The sequence below is a fragment of the Rhamphochromis longiceps genome, linkage group LG4 (genome assembly GCF_057381845.1).
Source record: "Rhamphochromis longiceps isolate RC_006_pf linkage group LG4, R_longiceps_female_GT1.1, whole genome shotgun sequence".
In the NCBI taxonomy this organism is placed as follows: Eukaryota; Metazoa; Chordata; class Actinopteri; order Cichliformes; family Cichlidae; genus Rhamphochromis; species Rhamphochromis longiceps.
This window is the reverse complement of record NC_140560.1, coordinates 29728258-29749674: the sequence shown is the minus strand read 5'-3', so window position 1 is coordinate 29749674 and position 21417 is coordinate 29728258. Positions and strand designations below refer to the sequence as shown.

At 41.0% G+C, this 21417-nt stretch overlaps 2 protein-coding genes across 3 annotated transcripts; both read left to right on the top strand.

Moving 5' to 3' along the window:
• The first annotated feature begins 15 nt into the window (after positions 1-15).
• Positions 16-7003, top strand: wnt9b (wingless-type MMTV integration site family, member 9B). Its single transcript, XM_085404412.1, has 4 exons — positions 16-223; positions 637-890; positions 2324-2589; positions 3960-7003. The coding sequence occupies exons 1-4, from the start codon at positions 138-140 to the stop codon at positions 4419-4421; spliced, it is 1068 nt and encodes a 355-aa protein (XP_085260538.1). The 5' UTR covers positions 16-137; the 3' UTR covers positions 4422-7003.
• A 10662-nt stretch (positions 7004-17665) lies between these two features.
• gosr2 (golgi SNAP receptor complex member 2) lies at positions 17666-21348 on the top strand. 2 transcript variants are annotated; one of them, XM_085404410.1, is made up of 6 exons: positions 17666-17850; positions 18072-18136; positions 18754-18862; positions 20008-20140; positions 20261-20401; positions 20866-21348. In XM_085404410.1, the coding sequence occupies exons 1-6, from the start codon at positions 17822-17824 to the stop codon at positions 21025-21027; spliced, it is 639 nt and encodes a 212-aa protein (XP_085260536.1). In that variant the 5' UTR covers positions 17666-17821; the 3' UTR covers positions 21028-21348. The 2 variants fall into 2 exon arrangements, with proteins under 2 accessions (XP_085260536.1, XP_085260537.1); XM_085404411.1 differs by lacking the exon at positions 18072-18136 and having other exon boundaries at positions 17696-17850.
• Positions 21349-21417: the final 69 nt, after the last annotated feature.

Genomic DNA, 21417 nt, shown 5'->3' with positions numbered 1-21417 from the left:
GCGGACCAGGGCGCCTGGCGCAGCGGATTGAGGGTCTGAGTGCATGAGGGGCCCCTTAAAGAGAAGCGCCGAGCAAACGGCACGGACTTTCTCTATTGAAGAATCAGCGAGATGAGGAACAGCGCCAACCCGGCATCATGCGCTCCAGGCTCCCGAGGACCGCCTGCCTATTGCGAATCATTGCACTCTGCATCCTTCTGTCGCACACTGCAGCTTATTTTGGGTCAGGCAATGAACTTTTACTTGTACATTTCATCTCGGTTGTTTGGCTTTTCTGTTTAAATCATTAGAAGTGACCACAGCCACAACCTTTACAAGCTTTAGCTGAATTACGCACGCGTAATTATATTTTTATAGGGCTGTTCGAAGTCCATGTACACGCTAATATGTTCCACTGAAACAAAAAAAAAAATCCATATTCGCAATTTCAAATGTATTTTAAGGTAAATGAACATAAAAGTTTTATTCCTGGATTTTCTTCGAGGGAGAAAATACCGTTGTGGGAACACATTTGTAATAACAACATATGCTGGAGTGGTGACAGAATAGTTTCATTACTGTGGACGCAGTGTTGGTGTATTTTGTCACACACATACAATTTCTAATGTGATTTTTCCCCCTCTTCTATAATCCTAGACTGACAGGTCGGGAACCTCTGGTGTTTTTACCAGCTCCGTTTTCCAATGAAGCTCCATCAGGAAAGGCCCACCTGAAGCAGTGCGAACAAATGACTCTGACGAGGAGACAGAAGAGACTCTGTCGCAGGGAGCCGGGCTTAGCCGAGACGCTTCGGGAGTCGGTGCGCCTCAGCCTCCTTGAGTGTCGGTATCAGTTCAGAAACGAACGCTGGAACTGCAGCATGGATGGTCGGGGAAGTCTTCTGAAAAGAGGTGAGCCACTTTAACACTTTCCTCAATTTTGGGTTCTTGCTCAAGGTCACTGAGAAAGTCGGAAATTCTCTTTTATCTAACTACAAATTATATATGTCTTCGTCTTTATTTACCTGCAGTGCATGGCTGAGCAGTAAGAACAGGATGTTTTATAGATAAGCACACCTGTAGTGCTGCAGGCATGTTTTTGTCGACATAAGCTCATCAATCAAAAAGTGAAAATGAGAAAAATGAACCAGTAAAAAAATTTATGCGTAAACGTTTTACCACCAGTTTAACAGCTGTAAAAGTTTGTAAACAATAAGGTTTCTTGTTCAAATTTAACGAAATAATTAAACTGATATTTTCTATTTTATTTCAAACAATACAACATTTTACAAGCCCCTTTCTCACACAGGGAAGCAACTTTTTCAATAAGATGTATTACATGCTGTACAAGATAGAAACTGAATATACACCCGTTTATAAGGTTTTACAGGTTCTTTGTTTTGTTCCTAATAGTCGTTTGTTGCATTTCTAAATAAACAATTGAGACATGAGCTTCAACTATTTGCAGCAAAGTGCTGAAAATGATTCCTGTATATAAAAAAAAGCTTGGTAAGTTATTTTGCTTGAGAAAACCAGTGACAAAATTAATTTTCTTCATCTCATTTAAAGTTAAAAATGTTCCTAAGTCATTCTGTATACCAAAGAATGTGTCAAGATAACACTCGGTAACTCCTCTGAACCCCTTGACTTGATACAACCTTTTAAAGTTTTTGAGAAGCTGCTTACTTGAATACTTTATAATTTACATGGCTTGATACACCTATTGATTAGCTACCGTTGGATCACCATATTGCATATAGCTCAAAATCCCTCCTGTGCACATAAACTCCTTTAGGATCTTCTAAGCTTTATGCATATGGATATCAGCGTGTGGGAGAACATGAACAGGTCAGCACAGAGGTAATGAGGGAGTAGAAAGCCAAGAAATGTGGTGCGGTGCAGAGTGCTCAAGCCCTGTGGTTATTTTTATCTCGGGAAAGTGGCCATTCCCAGAGGAAAAGGGTGGCGTGATTACCCACTTTCATCTGGGAAAATCCTTCCTAGTCAAAATAATAATTAATTGGATCAAAATATACCATGGTGATGGCTCTGGGTGAAGCAAATAACAGTGCAAAACCAAAAGGAAATGTCAGGAGAGGAATTGCAACGGAAGTAAACTTGCAGAATTGCTGATGTTGTTGTAAACCCTGACAACGCATCGAGTCCTCTGTAAACATTCTGGCTTAAAAGGTTAATCGGTGACGCAAAAAGCATTTTGTCGTAAATTTTGTTCTTTCAGAGCAAATGTTTCAGAGCACCAATAGCTTTTGCATCCAAAGCCTTGAAAAAATGTAGCTTTAAATATTTTTTCTTTTCTTCCACCTCCCCTGATCCCTCTGCCACAGCTTTCAAGGAGACTGCATTCCTGCTGGCTGTGTCCTCTGCAGCACTGACCCATGCACTTGCCAAAGCATGCAGCTCAGGTCGAATGGAGAGGTGCACTTGTGACGATTCCCCCGGGATCCAGCATCGGGAAGCGTGGCAGTGGGGGGTCTGTGGTGACAACCTGAAATACAGCACCAAGTTTCTCAAAAAGTTCCTCGGCCAAAAGAGGGTCAGCAAGGACCTGAGGGCTCTGGTGGATGCCCACAACATCAACGTTGGAATTCGGGTGAGTGTAGAAATATTACATCAATTATTCTGCAGCAAAACAGCTTACTCCTTGAAGCCTGAGGCGACAAAACGTACGCCTTAGCAACACTCAGTTCGATTAATTGTTCTGCGATTTTACCTGACAATTACACCTCTGACGCAGTCCCGAGTATCAAATGTTATTGAACTGTAATCCTCGCCTCTATATTTTTCATGGTGCCAGCCAGATAAATGCTCTCTGATTTGGTGCTGTCATCGGCCCGAGCGGATAATACAGAGGCAGAGGGTGAGGCAGTTGTAGTGAGGAGACAAGATGGCTGTGGGATGGTTGGAGCCAGGTGTTTTCAGGCATGATAAAGCTTGCTGTGCGGGCCAGCAGAAAATTAAAGGTCTCATTTCAGAGAGAACGATTATAACCGTGGCCTCTTTTTAATATACGAGCAAGCATTTTTTTCCACTTACTGGATCACTGTGCTCTTCATAAATCCACCTAATGTTCATAACCACCACTGTGTAGCTGTGAAATAGCAGGCCCCAGGGTCCTACTCCTGTAGCTCACACCTAGACAAGGCTGATGTGGAGAAAAAGGAAAAACACAACTATCTTATCTAATCTTTACTGAGTTAAATGTTTTCCTCAGTTGACACCAGTGTGGCCAGAAGAGACCAGGAGCCATGTTAACAAAAACTTAAAGTGGTCGGCATCCCTCATCTCACATTAATGGTGTTCTGAAGCCCCCGAGGGGTTCATGCCTGCAAAAGGAGGAACTGAGCAGAAGTACCTAGAAGTACCCTCTGGGTCTCTCTGTATGACCTGTCTCTGGCCTCTGCAAAGACAGCAGCTCTCAGGCTGAGTGATTGCTCTCATCACTGACCATCAAGCTCAGTGAACTATTAACCTAAATGAGGGGCACCACTACCAAATGCTGCATTATGTTTTTGGCACTTCTTGCGCAGAAATTCTTATTGATGTTTTCCATGAGCAGGCATGTACTAAAAACAGGGTGGAGAGATTCCACTCGCCCCTGTTTGTCACCTCTGCCTCAGGCTTTAGGAAAGAGGCAGGAGAGAAGCCGACAGAGCTAGTTTCAACACACCGAGGAAAAAAAAATAGCAAGAGCTGTCCAAGTGAGAAATGCGGGGTGAAATATGACATGCTGAACAGCATCTTTCAATCCATTATGTCAAATTTTTGACTGAGGTGAGCTAAAGGCACATATTGGCGGACCACCACTCCTAACCCCCTATGCACCCTGCAGGAAATTGTCTCACTCTTGCCAGATAGACCTCCCAGATAAGAGGCCAGGTAATGAATCAAAGTGAAGGAACTGACATTTCTTCCCTTTTTCCCTCCAATTCCTACCCCCCTCAACCTCCCATCTTATCCCAGGCAGTGAAGAGCGGACTGAAAACAACCTGCAAGTGCCATGGTGTCTCCGGCTCTTGTGCTGTACGGACTTGCTGGAAGCAGCTGTCTCCTTTTCACGACACTGGACGCCTGTTGAAGTATCGATACGACACTGCTGTGCGAGTGCTGAGCGTCACCAACGCAGCCACCGGGGAGACCGAACTCGCAAGCCCCCGTCGCCAAGGTCAGAGCCTCCGGACTACCGACCTGGTCTACCTGGAAGACTCCCCCAGCTTCTGCAGGCCCTCTCGCTACTCCCCTGGTACAGGTGGCCGTTCGTGCGCCAAAGACACAAGCTGTCAGAGTCTGTGCTGCGGACGTGGTTATAACACAGCCATGCGCCTCACCAGCCTGTCTTGCCACTGCCAGGTACGCTGGTGCTGCCACGTGGAGTGTCAGACATGTGTGAGAGAGGAGGAGGTATATACCTGCAAAAATGCATAGCTGCATGATGAGATAAAGACATTTGCAAAGACCTGAAGAATGATCCTTTGAGTCAATGGAAAATGTGATTTTAAAAAAAAATGAATCACTGATCATGGACAGGACTGAACTGTAATCTCCTATAGACACTTAACACTAAGGGATTGTGAACTGCATGGAATATACAAATGTAATAATATTATACTGCTGGTTATAGTCACTAAATTGATATGCAACAGCTTACTGTAGGTGAGGATGTTTTCAAACTACCCTGCTTTTCTCTCGCTGAATGCACTGAAATCTCACTCTCCTGAGGATGAGGAGGGAAAATGCTCTTACAGCAGGTACTGGACTGGACTGGAAGACATCGGATGCTGAATCCTGTCTGCAAGGAAGCTCTAAAAGGGATTTTGTTGTGTTGTAATTGTCTCCCTCCATTTCACTATTTATTGTGCCAGTTTTGTTGTACTGCTGCTTTATATTTTAATTCTTGGAATCAATTGTTATCAATGAGGCTAAAATAGCCTTTAAAGGAACCTACCTGTCTGACTTTCTGTCTGCTGTGGTGAACTTTTAGCTAAAGTTCAGTCCTGACTAAAAAGCACTTAAGTTGCTCTTGCTTCATGAGATCCTATGTGCATTATGAATTGTTTGTCTTTAGGCCTAAATATATGATTAGAAAGAATCACTGGAAGCTTTGAGCAGTGATTAATGCCACACAACCTACATTGTAACTGATGCATGAGAAGCTTATTGTGCAAGCAGAGAAGCTGGCTTTCAGTTGCTCTTATGGAAATGTCTATGGAAATCTTTACATGTGGACTAATGTGGGCTCAGTAGAACAAAGGGAAATACCTGGGGCAATAGTGAGGGAAACACCAAACACTGTGGTTAAAGATCACTTTTTTGCTTAATTTATCAGCATACCAGCCTGGCTCTTCTAATTCTGCTGTTTATAGAAACACACACTTTGCTATGCTTTCAAGTTTAAAATTATTTGGCCGAACCATTTGGTCTTCAAAGTCTAATTTAGCCACGTCTTTGTTCTGACTGCCTTTGAAGTGGGCTAATCATGCTCCTTATTTGCTAAAATTGCTAATCAAAGACAATCACCCAGTTTACTACCCTTATATATTCAACTTCAATGTGTCCATGTGTGCAGGTCAAAAGTGCGTGCCGGACCCCAAAGGTTTGTTTTTATTGGCCAGTTAATGTTTTCTCTGAGGGACTCTGAACTGTATATATAATCTGAGTATAACTCATGTCAGGGGTCCTGGCGTCTGACAATGTGGAATCATAATTTTCTACCTCACTTCATCTTTTGGCAAATATCAGTAAGATTTATGAGCTATGCAGAGTTATCCTCTCTGTAGATACATGTTTTCCCCTCTGCATTCGTTATAAATATCATATTTGAGATGTTTGTACAGCTCTTTTTAATTTGGTAATATATGAATACTCATTTTTCCAAAGCAAGTTTTTATAAAAATCTAGTTGCTTTACATTCTTATTTAAAACAAATAAGGTTAATAAATGGACAACGAGTCACAAGGCCTACGTGTTTGTTGTGTCTTGCTCAGTTGCTGCAGGCAAACACACTAAACCATGCGCACACACACACACTTCACACGCAACAAGGAAGCGAGCGCAATACACCTGCCCGAAACACGGCTCTGTGCATCGACTGAGCAAAAAACCACTTCCTGCTCATGGTGGCCTGGCCTCCTTTTCATCTGAAAATCCTGTGGTCGTGCTGCATCGCCATCAACCGCCCAACCGAAAGGCGAGGGCTGCGTGCGCGGAGAACACGCTTACAGGTGTTGTGCCTCTGGCCAGCGCACCAGCCGCGATGACAACCATAATGCAGATGATGACAAAGGTGGTGACTCAGAGGAGCGCTGTCTTTCAGAGCATTTGACCCCCAATTCACCATTAGAAAGTTACAATCGACCGCCCCACAACGATGATGAGAGCAGTTTATGTGCTATTATCCCTGAATCATAACTTTCCACTCATTTGCAAGGCATCAGTGAACCTACAGCATACAGAGGGCTATTGTATAAGGTATTTATAGTGTGCTCTCTGGTGCTTTTGATGTTGCTCTCTAATTACTGTGATTACGCATTATTATTCCTTATTAGAACATTCACTTAAAACCCAAAGCATTGCAGTAAATTATAAGATAATTTTTTTTAATTACTTTATATTATTGATGTAGAGCAAGTTATTGTTGGGGCAAATTAGTTTTTAAGTAAGATGAGTAAACTTGTCTTGGCTGTTCAGATATTTTAATGAATTTTTAGGACTACCTTGCATAGAAGAAAAAAACAGCTGTTTGCTTTAATGGCAAAACTTTATGGAGAGCCAAATGTCACCTTGGGGAAATAGGGAAAGGTTAGCTTGGGTAATAGAGAAAAAAAATCTTAAATGTTTTCTTGTTTTTGTCGAAAACTATTCCAAAACCAAACATATGTATGCAAATATTCAAAGTTTCAGTTTTACTAAACTTCATGTATTTTCACTATGATACATATCCGGCTTTAGTGATTTGAATTCTGACAGCTCGTTAAAGCCACTGCAGAGCCTTTAAAGGTATTTTACCTCAAGCAATAAAATGCACCACTGCTTACTATGAATCACCAGCGGCTTACTCTAACTCTGACTTTATGATATTTCACCTTTTTTGTTTCCCATAGTCTTTAGGACAGTTTCACATACTTTCCCAAAGCCTTAAGCTAACATGATCATTTAAAGAATCACTTGGTTAAATAGGGCAGTTTTTTTTTTTTTTTTTTTAGATATTGAAGAGTTCATACTTTAGTGATATGTGATCTCCACTGGACCGCAGCAAGATTCTTTGGTCTGTCCAGCAACTATATTGTATTGCCTCTTTGAACTTTTGAATGTGTCCTTTGCTGCAAAACGAATTTCCCTTCTCAGACAATAAAGTTGAAAAATTCAGTTCAGCAGTACACAAAATGCGTCAGCATCTCTCCAATGACTGAGGTCAAACCAGTTCGTGTGGTCAGACTACTGACTCACCACATTAACTCATCATATTATAATAATCCAGATCAATATTTAACTTTATTCATCATGAATGTCATGTATTAAAAAGCTGCAGGATAAAGAGCAAGACGGCGGAGTGTGTCACGGAAAGAAAGGTGGAGCAGGGTTTAGATATTGAGGGACATGAAGGAAAAAGATGAGGATGGAGGGATGAGAAGGGATAGCTTGTGGCCCCGGGAGGCCTATCCCCTGCTGCTGCTCTTGTTGTTTTATAATGAACTCCTAAAGCTTTCATTTCCCTCACTACCCTCACTGGAGGGGGCGCAGCGATGGGGGCTGCTGAGTCCACGGCCGGATTCGCACGCACAAGCCCCAGGGGTGGGGAGCTTTGAGCTGGGTGGGGAGGCTGGACTGAGCAGAGGTGCAATAGCCAAGCGCCTGTGTATGTGTTTGAAAGAGTCCTGACAGCAGACAGGTGAGGGCGAAACAGTTTTTGCATATGTGTGTGTGAGCATACTTGACGAGTGCACACCTGTGGTCACTTCAGCCGTGTTTGTAGTGAGGTCTTCATGTGCGGGTGTGGGCTATAGTCACCCTGCCATGTGCCGGAGCTTCTCTCTGTCTGCCTGAGACACTGAATAACATAGATAATGTAGGTTAAGGCTGATGGTAACACTATCTCCTGTGTCTTCACCGGCTTGGTTCAGGTAAAGGTTACTATGCCGGGTTGGGCTGCAGCAGTGCACCATGCTGTGATAGATGAAGATGAATTGGCAAATCAGGGCTGGGGCATTTTTTCAGATATGTATTATATTTGCGTTGCTTAGCAAAAAGATATTATCCATAGAGACTTACATAGCTTTCAGGTTTATACATCACTCATTTGTGTAAGAACAGTAGATGTTAACTCAAGCGTGGAAGGCTTGGTAGATACTTTGCTCAAGGACACAAAGCGAAGTCCTGTCCTGTAATCGAAACCTCTGAGCCCCAGGTCAAACATCTACACCCTACAAGACTTCCGCCTCTGGAGAGGAGACTCTTAGACAGCATTGGAGCTGTGCCTAATCCCCACACCCTGACATCACACGGAGATAATTAAATAATGAAGACGACGAGGAGAGGAATGGATTTGGTGAAGAAGAAGAGGAAAAAGAGAGATACAGAGAGTTGTGAATACAGCATGGGGTAGGAATTTGGAATGTGAAATGACTAATGCAGTTGCTCAACCCACAACAAGAACATGCACTGCCTAGAGCTATGACAAGGCTGAGTGCATACCTCGAACTCAGAGGGCTGGGTTGGACTGGGATGGTGGCTGAGTTCCTCGCAGTAGGTGATGAGATAGCGCATGCCTGTTTGATGGTCAATTAAGCGGGCACAAGGTTTAAATGATGAATAGTTTGGTTTGTTCACCTGCGGATGGAGAAAAACAAGAAGAGCTGACAGGTATTACAATACAAATGATTAGTTCATACAAATTAATATAGGATACTAAATCAATCAAAGGAAAAATATGAAACTTGGAGTACAGGCTTTGCCTTAGAGCTGAAATTTACTGACAAGGTAATCAACTGAAGAATGAATGAGGATCTATTTTGTCTGTCAATAAAACATTGAAATCATTTTCTTTTCTTTTTGTCTCTCATAAATCAGAGTTGGAAGGGATAAGCAGCCTCATGGTTCTTAGAGGGAACCGATATCATCGTTGACCGTTTGTGGATCTTCACATTTTTCAAAAATTAATTTCATTTCTTCTAAACTGAACTGATTTAATTCCAATTTAAATCCTTCTAAGCTTATGGTGTTTTTAAGCATGTTAGCACTGTAGACAGTTTAATAGATGGATGTAGCTTGGTCTAAAAATTGAAGATCACAGGCAGTGGCTTAAGCCTGCATTCTTTTTCATCGTCACCGAGGGAAGACTCAGAAAAATTATCCGGTTTTAAATAAATTTGCAGCAAAATAGTCCCGTCTCCCTTGTTCAGTGACCTCACTAATTGATCCTGATGACTTCATGAGCTTACACACTGAATAGAACATTAGGTCCATTAGTGCATTCATTTGCTCTCTTCTCTTTCCCCTCACCCCCAACATGGGTTGATCAAAGTGCAGTACAACTAAAAGGAATAGACAACACATTAAAAAACAAAACTAAAATGTAATAAACTCACTCCCATTTAAATGCTAGGGCGTAAAGATGTGTCTTCAAGTGGGATTTAAAAGATGTGGAGAGTTGGTGAGGTTCTATCCCCTGCAACACATGCAACTATAGCAAAAGCCTGTGTCATCTGTGCTTTAGGCTCAGCTCACCTTAAAGTATGCATAGTTTTAAGTTCAGAAAGAGGGTACGAATTGCAAGAGAAGATCTGATTATTGGGCTTTTCTCTGTAATATTGCAAGGACTTTACCTTACAATATAAAGCACCTCAAGGGGACCGTTCTTGTGATTTGGTGCTATACAAATAAAACTGAATGTAAATCGACATGAATTGAATTCATTTTATGCAACTTGTCCAGGTTGCAGGGGGAATGGTTTAAGCAGAAACACAGAGACTTTCCTCTCCCCATCTACCTCCTCCAGCTCTTCCAGTGGGACCACAAGGTGTTCCCTTGCCGGCCAAGAGATATGATCTCTCCAGCATGTCCTGGGTCTGCCCCGGGGTCTCCTCCCATTAGGACATGCCTAAAACATCTCACCTAGGAGTTACCCAGAGGGCGTCCAAGTCTGATGCCTGAACCTTCTCAATGGTTCCTCTCAATGTGGAAGATTTAGTGTCTAAACTCCTACTGAATGACACCCATCTTTGAGGGAGAGCCCAGACACCCACAGAGGAAGTTAAATTCCTTGTATCCAAGATCTCTACCAGTCACTACCCATAGTTTGCAGCCATAGATTTTCCAGTAAGTTTCAAGCTTTGATTTCACTCTAAGATCTTTTGTTTCCAAATATCTTCCTTCTCCCTGAGGTTTGGGTTCTCGAACCTGTTGAGATTCATTTGTTTTTGTTTGAGCTACCCATCTGTAAAGTCTTGAGACTCCTTCACAGGTTGTGATTTAATGGTTTGGACAAAAACATTCCACAAACACATACAAACACCTGCCAAAGTACTGAAAACTACAATGACAGCGCCGATGACACATTCACAGGCAGACTCACACAGAATGGGTTGATTTCTGGTAGTTTAAAAAAAAAAAAAGTATAACACAGGAGTGCTGATGAACTGGTTTTACATAACAAAGATACCTGCAGATGTTTACCCGATTCCTCTTGAACTGTCCATTCTCAAGCCCCACAACTACCCACCCATTGGGAAGCTCCTGTGGGAGGCTGTTCTCATGCTACTCCACAGAAACACCTGCAGCACCAACAGAAGAGTTTACATGGCAGCTGCTGTGATAAGAGCCCACACACCTACATAACTGACTCCTCTGCTCGATAAATGGCACTCCTCTTGCTTTTTCTCTCACAGCCACATGTGCACACTGCACACACACACACACACATGCATACACTCACTGACCTCCATCACAATCAAAACTAAACTTTCCCACATCAACTATGTCCAGGAAAGAAAAACACAGATAATGTTCTGAGCTATGTCTTCTCCCCAACCGGCAACATCTCTGAAAGAGAAGTCTGGTATGTTGCCTGTGATTATTTGTGATACCAATACCTACACAATTATGCTGTCTGCTGGCTTTATTTCCACCAGTGTTCACAATTCAATCATGATTCTCATTAAAGGGATGCAGGTAGACAAAAACATTTCTTTTGAGCTCTGTACACCACACAATTTTGTTCACACACACACAGCGTGATGATGAGAGTGTGGTTTAAAGTGGTTGCATGACTGTGGGAAGGGAGCTGTCAGGCCGGGGAACCCCGGTGCAGTACTTCGTGCCACTGCTGTTTTTAATCGCATCCTCGCAAAGATGAAATCCAACCACAGGGGTGGACAGCATCTCTCATCCTCAGAGGTCTTAGTGTCACAGGTGGTTAACCAGAGGGCTGCATATCTGTGGGTATGTGTGTATGGCATACAGCATACCAGGAACCAACAGAGGGAGACAGTAATGCTGATCACCTGTGCCCATTTCAAAAGCTTAGTCTTCTCCACTGAAGAGAAAAAAGGTTGCTGGGAACCGCAAATCTATAGATTTACAAAAAATGCATTTGACTCAAATCATGTACAAGATGTCTGTGGAGGTTCTCAGTCATCCAGGTCATTGTAGTCTAAGGAGCTTGGAAAGAAAAGTGAAAAGTGAAAAGTGAAACGTCTTCAAGCCACCTAAAGAAGTCCAGACGCTTTTCTTTCCAAGCTCCTTACACCATGTACAAGACCTTAATAGACCAATTATTTCTTAAATAGCACTAAATCAATACCAAATAACAAATACAAACTTTAGAGCACTTTGAAATAAAAAGAGTAAAGAGGGCAGTTGTATTTCCACACAGCCTGCAGCGATGGGCTGATGTAAGACAATCACCCTGTGGTTTTATGCTTATTTGCGGTTGTCTTGCATCATTATGTTGTTGTCCTTTATCTGTTTTTAGTTTTATTTAGTCTCTTTGTGGCTATTCGCAGACATTTCATCATTAAAAGTAATATTGTCGCAGCAACTGGGGTGGTCATATAGACTGTCCCTGTGGGAGGAGGGGGTGTTGCCCTCTGGACCCCCAGCTGGACTCCTTTCACAGTAAAACCCACTGAGATGTTGGGAGCTTATGAGTTTTTCCTGTCATCTCTGACAGGCCCTCATTTGCTTTCATTCAGCGCCTCGCCACAGCTTCAAAGACGAGTGGCTCACCTGCCTCAGGGAAGAAGCGAAAAGATCAGTGTGCCTTTAAAAAAATGACTGGTATCCAGAAATTGTTGACCCTGGGCAATTTTGCTCCTCATAATTGGCTTCTTCACTGTGTCTGTCTTGGGCAATCATTGTAGAGTTATGATGTGTTATACTGCCTGGAAAACATCATTAAGTACATTGTAGGGAAGTGATTCAATAACATATCATTTTCCCTTGATGAACAAAACAGTGTTGGGGTGCGGGGGTGGGGGGTAAGTCTCTGAGCACATCCAGTGCTTTCATTTCTCTACTGAACAATAACCAGGCTGCTGTGTTTTCTAAGCAGTGCAGGGAGACTGATGCAGCACTAAATGTTGTTTGGTTACAAGACCTCCAAAGGGGCTAAGATAAATCACATTCCTAACAACAAAGCAGCAACATACATGCATGTTCTCATATAAATATATTTAATACATACCCGTGCTTCTCTTAAAATCATTGTTAACATACAAGTCTTGAGCCACCTCGCATTTCTTTATGTTGTATTTTGCTTCCAAGTAGCCAGAAATTTTTACAGTGGTCGTGAGAAGGCTTCCTGAAGGACTTTTAGAGTTTTATTTGGACTCAAAGTGATAAATCAGTGTTGTCTCTACACATAACAGACAACTTAGTAGTGAACCAATTAGAAATTGTATCTTTAGACACTTTGTTTGTGTCATAAAAACACTAAATTATTTCCCATTATTTAGGTGAATCTGTGAAAAATGCCAAACACAACACAGTTTGACGGGAAATAGCATTTTTGAACCAACAAGGTGATTCCAAAAGAATTATTTGTTGTAAACTTGGCGTTTTTCGGCATGGTGTGCAACGTGTTCTTAAAAAAATTGAGGATTCACAACAAGTGGAGGAAAATGTATGTATAAAAAGTATGTACATCAAATGAGCAGTATCTGAAAGTCATGTCCTTAAGAAAAATGGAAAAAGAAACCTTGAGAACGAGTCCTAAAGACTAGTTAAAGAAATTACAAAAGAGAGTTCTGGCTACCTTAAGAAATAAAGGTGGTCATTCTAAATTGTACTTTTCAAGCTCATCAGTATTTTGCAAACAATTTTTTTTTCTTATTTACTGTATTTTTATGTATGTTTCCTGTTTTCTTTGCCAAATATAAAGGTTTTCCACAATACTATGCAAACACTTTTGTGCAGTAAAATCTATACATTACCCCTCAGTAGTTCAGTTATCTGTTACTTTATACTACAACTGAGGGTAAATATTGTAGTGCTGTAGAAAGCAGAAGTACGTAACAAAATTGTAATACAGTTTTCTTCTAAAGCAGTATCTCAATAAAATAATTCTGTTCTGTATCATCATCCAAATTCCTTAAAATTACAAGAAAATTAATTAAAATGGGAGAAAAGGATGAATGTTACACCAGCTGTGCTCCATAGACATGTGTATTAAGGTATGACAGTGACAGTTGGCGCTAACTCGCTCAGTCAAAGTGATCAAGGCTCCACACCTGGAGTCTGGATTCCAGTTTGCGCCCGTGGTGATCAGGTGTGGATGAAAACCAGTAAGCTCATCTCATCCTTTCCTCAGGGCTGAAACATAAAGGACAGACGGAGAGAACCCCACGACCTCCAGAGATGTGCCTCATGTATTGCTCAGAAATGGTTTAAGAGGGTTTATTCCTCCTTCTCGCTACTTCTTGTCTATTCTGAGCAACAGGTTAAAGCCGTACGCATCCAGCCACTACCCCGAGGATATGTTATGACAACCAAAAATGGTGAACTGCAAGAGCAAGAAGTGGCATGAACAGATCTCAAGATTTCTGACATGTGGGGGTGGGTGAAAAGGACCTCTGTTCAGAAGTGTCTTGCCTGAAGATACAACCATCAACTCATGTAGCATCAGGCAGCCGTGGAAAAGTGTCTGGGCCAACTTCTGATTGCTGTGCTGAATGAGGAAAACAAATACAGGTATCACCTCCAAACAGGAGCACAAAGTATGTTAATGTTTATGTTTCCCTTGCTTTCCCTTGCACTCATTTATTCTTTCTTCCCTAACAGGTAGACACCACACTGATGGAGGGTATGTATAGGGTGATTGAGATGTGGTTTTATTAAGGCGCCAGGCAGCGCTCCAAGGTGCTTTCCTCATAATAAATCACCAAGGAACTATTGTGAAATTTAGACAGTTTTTTCACACCCTACTCCATGACAGAGCCAGTTTGTGGCTGGCAAATCTGACATCTTCTCTTCAGTGTTTGTGAATTGTAATCTCACTATGAAGTTTAATAATATTAGTTTTGGTGACTCTGGCTGCAGGCAAGAAGAGGAGAACAGCTTCTGGGTGGACAAACAGGAACACTCTGACACCTGACTGTGGAAAAAGAGGATGGCCTAATTAGACCTAGTCAGGGAGAGCTGACAAAAGCTCGCCTTAGGACATGTTTCTTAGAGTCTTTCCTGTGACATGTCTACGTGTCAACAGATTATGCTGTATCTTCTCAAAGCTTGTCTTTGTAGGCCAAAGACCTCTGTGTCCTAAAAGAATATCAAATGCAATGGAAAATGTAGCCTAAGGCTCAGATTTATACGTTGGGAGTTTAGCATTGTCCAATTACAGCCTGTCCAGAAACAGGAGTTTCATGCCCGGTTTTCACGTTATTTATGTACACTTATGGTCAGATGTTTACATACATTCATCATAAGCATGAATGTCATGGTAATTTTTGGCCTTTTGTGGTTACTTTGAACTTTTATTTTTACAGAGTGCAATGATTGTACGGCATACACCTTTGAAAAAAACAAACAAGAATTGAGTTCATAAGTTTGAATTTAATTTGGATAAACCACACGGTCAAAAGTATACTTACAGGCTCAAATATATCTATACACTCCCACTAATAGTGTATGGCTAAATGTCTCTTAGCAAGTTGCACGATAACCAGGCTTTTGCAAGCCATCAACAAGCTTCGTGCATAATTCTGCCTGGATATTTGACGACGCTTCCTAGAAGAAGTGGTAGAGTTCATTAAAATTGGTTGATTTCCTGGCACAAACCTGACTTTGAAGTACACAAATTTTGAATAGGGTTGAAGTCGGGTCTTTGTGAAGGTCATTTCAGAAGCGAATAACCTGCTTTATCCATTCCAAAACCATAATTGAGGTGAAGTTGAAGAATTTAGAGGTTGTCTTCTTCCTCAGCTATTCCATCTTCTTTGTGCAATGTAGCACCAAAAGCAAAACTGGCTAAGACCATGACCCCCACCAGATTGACACCTAATAACAGAGTTATTAGGTTTGAAAGCCTCACCTTTAGTCCTCCAAAGATACAGTGCAGGAATTCAGTTCCATTTGACTCAATTCAATTCAACGTAGTTTTATTTATGTAGCACGAAATAAAATTAAAAATAAAAAAAAATAGTCCGCTCAACACACTTTATGTTGTAAAATAAAGACTCTACAATAATGCTGAGAATCATTTTGCAGTCCTTTAGAAATTCTGTCCAACAGACCTTTCCAACTTGTGTAAATCTACAGTTTTCTCTCTGAGATTTTCACTGAGTACCCATGACTATTGTTCAGTCCAACTGGCAAAAAGAAATTACCCTTTGTTTTGTAGTCAGTCATGATTCTTGTTTTCTAAAGTCATTAAAATAAATTACAATTTTGAACTGTATTGTATCGAAATGTTCTATATATTTACTGAGCTTGAGTCTGTGAGCCAACTGTATTCCCAACATTTTGTGTTACTATACTATCTTGTGTCATATATTTATTATTATCATTATTTATGTACTATCATAACAAATAATATTTTAAAAATATATAAAAGTAACAAAAGTAACTGGAACTAAACGGAATTTAACACACACAAAAAAGAGTAAAATTAAAGCAAAAATACATTAAAAAAATATAAAACTATAACATTATTGTATATAAATATAACATTATAATATATTATAAATATATTTTGGGAATATAATTTTAGGAATTAAAAAGACTGGTAGACGTAAGGGATTACATTTTCAGCGTCCAAAATTGAGGAGGAGTGAGCAGTCTTTTCTCCCATAAAATTTTCTGAAACATAAACAGTGACATAATAAAAGTATCAGTACATGAAAAGGCTTCCAATCAAAAAGAGGTGAACAAAGTGCCGGGGGAATGCATAAAACATAATACTAAGAGAAGAACAGGAAAAATAAAATGTATTACATATTAACCTTTGACAATTATGAAATAGACTGTACCAGTATTCCAGGTACAGTAGTGCATCCAATTTGATTTGAACAAGTGAATTAATTAACATAAAATATTATATATATATATATAAATGGCCTGCATTTGTATAGCGCTTTTCTAGTCCCTAAGGACCCCAAAGCGCTTCACACTACATTCAGTCATTCACACACTGGCGATGGCAAGCTACATTGTAGCCACAGCTGCCCTGGGGCGCACTGACAGAGGCGAGGCTGCCGGACACTGGCGCCACCGGGCCCTCTGACCACCACCAGTAGGCAAACATGGGGTTAGTATCTTGCCCAAGGATATTTGGCATGCAACCAGGAGGCAGCCTGGGATCGAACCACCGACCTTCTGATTAGTGGCTGACCTGCTCTGCCACCTGAGCTACAGCCACCCATATATATATATAAACAACAACACTTAAATCACATGAATAATCAATATACAGTAATACAGTATAAACCTTTCCATGACATGCTTTACATGGTATATCCTGGACACTGAAAAAATAAAGCGTCTTCATTTCACTGTTAATGCAGTATTTGTCGTATATTATCTCAAATTCAAATTCAAATTTTATTTGTCACGTACACAGTCATACACAGTAGTGAAACGCTTGGACAACTGCTCGTGACCTAAAGAAAACAAAAAAGGAAAAGGCTATGAATAAGATAGGAAATAAATATGAAAAATTAAAAAGGGTAAATTTAACTAGGAAGGAATAAAATATAAATTAAGGTTAAAAATGAAATAACTGTACAACACAAATTAGAATGAAGGGTAAATTTAACTGGGAAAGAATAAGATAAAATACATAAATTAAAGTTGAAAATAAAATAACTGTACAACAAAATACACAATATAGAACTATATAAGAATGTATGAAGAAATATAAATATAAATAAATATATACACAATAACAGCAGCTGTACAAGTATTAACCGGAAATGAAGAATGTAGTGACCAGTGTTGTGCAATCCACAATCTATGTCTATCTATGTCTTTTTCCACTTTTGGTCAATATAAATAGAGGAGCAGGGGTATTCTGGGTGTGTTCATTTCGTCACTTTTTAAAAAAAGATTTTTATTTAAAACATTAAAAACCGCAATAAAAACAATCCTCTTATAGTCTGCTGACAGAGATGTGTAATTAAGAAGGAGTGAGCTCTCTTCTATATTTCTCTCTGTGTGATGACGTCGCGCGGCTTCCGGTTTCCTAGTTCCGTACACAAAAGCTCCGCTGATGACGTGTAAACTCCTCTAACGTTAGCTACCAAGCTAACAGAGCCGCTTGTCACAATTAAAACTATTATAACAAAAATAACGAGATAACGTAAAGGGAGGGCGAAGCGTTTCTTAGATCGGGAAAAATGGAGACGCTTTACCACCAGACCAACAAGTGAGTTCTCTTGTCTGATGTGGAAACGGTGCCCGTTAGCTACCACTGCTAATGAGCCTAACTTATTATCACTTTTACTTCTGCTGCAGCAGGCTTATATCAGCATAATACGATTATTAAACTATAAATATGGCGCATACCAATATGTTCATGTACAGTAATAATTAAAACAAAAATTGTTTTTATTGCTGCTCACTAACGGTATGATCGTTGTGGATTAGGCAAATCCAGGAGGTTCAGTCTCTAATGGGAAATCTGGAAAAGACAGACCGCCAGTCAGTTCATTGTAAGTGACCAGCTGTCATGATTGTAAGGGGCTCTGCCCCTGCTCTGTGTGGGAGTGTTGTTGTGGTACAAAGCTGTCATTCCTAATGGCACCACCTCTGATGAAATCCCCTTTGAAGAGCTTCTAATTTCTGCTCAGAACCGGGTCCTTGTTATGGCTGCTTCTTCCTCTCACATATATAATGATAAAAGCCAGAGCTAATTGTTTTCTGTGGATAGTGCCTGGCCGTTCAGTTCTGTGCCCAGCTGTTGCCAAGACAGGAAGTAGTAGGGTGGGTGGTATGGCAGATAATGGTGGGAGCCGGGCAGTGAACTCCCCTTCACAAATGATGACATAAGGTTTATTTTAACCCCAGGGGAGGATGTAAACTTACGCAGCTACTAATGAGCTGGGGTCGCTTAAGTGATGAATGCTACCCTGTGACACCTGGGTATATTATTAGAAGACAAACAGCATCCCACACTCTTTTCTTTATATATATTGGAAGACATGTTTGAATCAATTCAGTATGTAAGTAAATTAGCCAGTAAATTTCAAAATTATGAATTGTAATTTCACAGCCTTAACTGATGTCTTCCCTGCAATTCTCTCTTCTTCATTTCTCTCTGTTTTACAAGTGTTAGAAAATGAACTGCAAGCTAGAATCGACCAGATCTTCAATCATTTAGAACGCCTTGAGATCCTGGCCAGCAAGGAACCGCCAAACCGCCGCCAGAATGCCAAATTGTGAGTTTGGATTTAAACAATAGACGGTGACCATAAAGACACAGAAACAGCTGGATGTATCATATGCAATAAAGGCAGAAGGAGGGTTAGATGATGAAGAGGCAGCCGCGTCCTGCCCTGTGGCAACGTGGCTCTGTGAAAACATTTCCTCAGAAGCCCCCGTCATCACCAGCATTCCTGCTGCATTGGGCAAAGATTCATTTCTGAGCTGGATAAACAGGCCTTAGGGGGGACAGTGCACCCCATTCCACAGCGCTCCTTTAATCTTAGCAGGTCTCTGGTGGGGCCTGAGTGAACTCAGGGAGGGGAAGGGGGTGGGGGGTTGTGGGGACTCTTCAAAACAAGCACATAAGATTTGAGAGCAAAATAAATGTTCTCCTTATTCAGTACAACTGCTGATACACTGAATTGTGAAAAAAAAAAAACAGGGTGCAGTAAGAGTTAGCACCACTGTCAAACAAGGGTGGAGAGACAGTACATTAAATTCCTCAAATCTGTTAAAAGTTCCTCTCCTGTCCTCTTCATAATCAGCTGATTCTATTTATTTATTTGGTACAATTTAACGAGGATGTCGACAGACAGCAGCCTGGTGCATAGTTGCATATGTAACTTTTGTGAATCTCCCAACACAGAATCTGGTTAATTTCTTTTATCTAGTTAAAAATAATTTTTACTAAAAAACCCAGCAGGATTTGGTTTAATGAAATGATCATCCACTCCATGCAGTGTGAACCTTACTGTAACAGGGTCTTGAGTGCTGAAAGTCAGTTCCTGATTTGGCTGATGCGGTGCTAAAAGTCAGAGGGAGGAATACATTGTTTTCCCCTGCCAGGGATGAAAAATTATTTAGCAGAGACAGGGATGTGTAGACCAGAGTGGGAGAAATCCCTCCCTGACAAATCACACCCTGGCTATAGCACTTGCACATTATAGGAACTGCAAGCTTAAATTGAGAAGTGTTCAAAAACTCCAAGTAGCCTGTTACCTCCCACAGTGGGCAAAAATGCATTTGAAATCTCTATAGATTACTCTTTGAGGTGACTGGATTGCTTTGTAAAGATTTGCAGGGACCCTCAACTTTAAATTGGAAAATGTTTGTTGTAGTTGTAAAACTGGACACAGTTGAATCCTTTTCTTTCTCTCAGACGAGTGGACCAGCTCAAGTATGATGTCCAGCACCTCCGGAGTGCCCTGCAAAATTTCCAGCACAGACGCTATGCGAGAGAGGCCCAGGAGAGAGAGAGGGAGGAACTCATGAGCCGCACCTTCACCACGAATGTATGTAAATTGTCTAATAGTGATCAAACTGGTGATGGGTATTGATGTGAATGCAACATTTTAAGCTAAAAAAAGAATCTAGAGTTTGTGTAAATTACAGAGATTCCTTTTGTTTAATAGGACGCAGATACCTCCATCCCCATAGATGAGACCCTACAGTTTAACTCCAACTTGCACAATGCACACAAAGGCATTGATGACCTCATCGGCAGTGGCAGCAGCATCCTTAATGGTCTCAGAGATCAGAGATCTACGCTAAAGGTTAGTGATTTAACACAGCAGAAAAACAAGTCTACATCTGTAGCTTATTTAAACCATTTGTTAAACAAGGAAGCGGAATAGAAGGTGGACTGAATTAAATTTCCTGACCCACTTTCTGGTGTCCACGACGATCACAATAGTCGTATTTTTAGTGTGCTCATGCTCAGAGGGCGAGTCTGTGTTTCCAAGGAGGAGATGGGCTTCCTGGTTTTGCTTCAGGCCTCTTCTTATCAGGGTGTGTCTGTTGATCAGCACTCTCAGCCTGGTTGTCTAGCCATGAGAAACCTCTGACGGAGTGGCGCGTCAGGGAGGGCGTTGGCACTCAACGTCTCTCAAAATCAGAGGAATTAGTGGAGATAATTACAATGTGGTCATGGAAACATTTCGTTTATTTATGGCTCTTATAAACTGTCACATGTGATCATTACTGTTGAAATGAGTGTGGCTGTTTTGGCTCTGCACAGGGAACTCATAAGAAGATGCTGGATGTGGCTAACATGTTGGGGCTGTCAAACACAGTGATGAGACTTATAGAAAGGCGAGCCACTCAAGATAAGTTCATCATGATTGGAGGCATGCTGCTGACCTGCGTCTTCATGTTCCTGGTAATCAGATACCTGGGCTGACCTCCAACCATCCACAAGGGCGGCTTTTTGATCAGTCGTGGACATTTCTGCAGCACATCGTCCCTCATGATATGAATTTCTAACATTAAAACCAACTTTCATAAGTTGTTCCCTTACATTTAGTTCTCTTTTAATGGCTTTCCATCATGTTTATTGATAAAATGGTGACGTTGGCAAAGACCTTAAACTACAGACAGTATTTTTAATCCATGTGAAGCTCAGTGTGCCACTTTCCATTTTTACCAAAACCACTTTGAAACTGTAAATTTCTCCTGTGATTTTACACAGATGGTTTCTTATAAATACTTAACTGTTCCTCAAGTTGCCGTCAGTGTTCTTCCGCCTTGATAAACATGGTTTTTAAAGAAATACAAGTACGAAAATGTTATG

Excerpts from the sequence above, each read along its gene's own strand:
- gosr2 (XM_085404410.1), top strand. The coding sequence starts at position 17,822 with ATGGAGACGCTTTACCACCAGACCAACAA. Across the intron at positions 18,863-20,007 it reads CGCCGCCAGAATGCCAAATT|ACGAGTGGACCAGCTCAAGT; the intron begins GTGAGTTTGGAT and ends TCTTTCTCTCAG. Across the intron at positions 20,141-20,260 it reads GCCGCACCTTCACCACGAAT|GACGCAGATACCTCCATCCC; the intron begins GTATGTAAATTG and ends TTTGTTTAATAG.
- wnt9b (XM_085404412.1), top strand. The coding sequence starts at position 138 with ATGCGCTCCAGGCTCCCGAGGACCGCCTGCCTATTGCGAATCATTGCA. Across the intron at positions 891-2,323 it reads GGGAAGTCTTCTGAAAAGAG|CTTTCAAGGAGACTGCATTC; the intron begins GTGAGCCACTTT and ends CCTCTGCCACAG. Across the intron at positions 2,590-3,959 it reads ACATCAACGTTGGAATTCGG|GCAGTGAAGAGCGGACTGAA; the intron begins GTGAGTGTAGAA and ends ATCTTATCCCAG.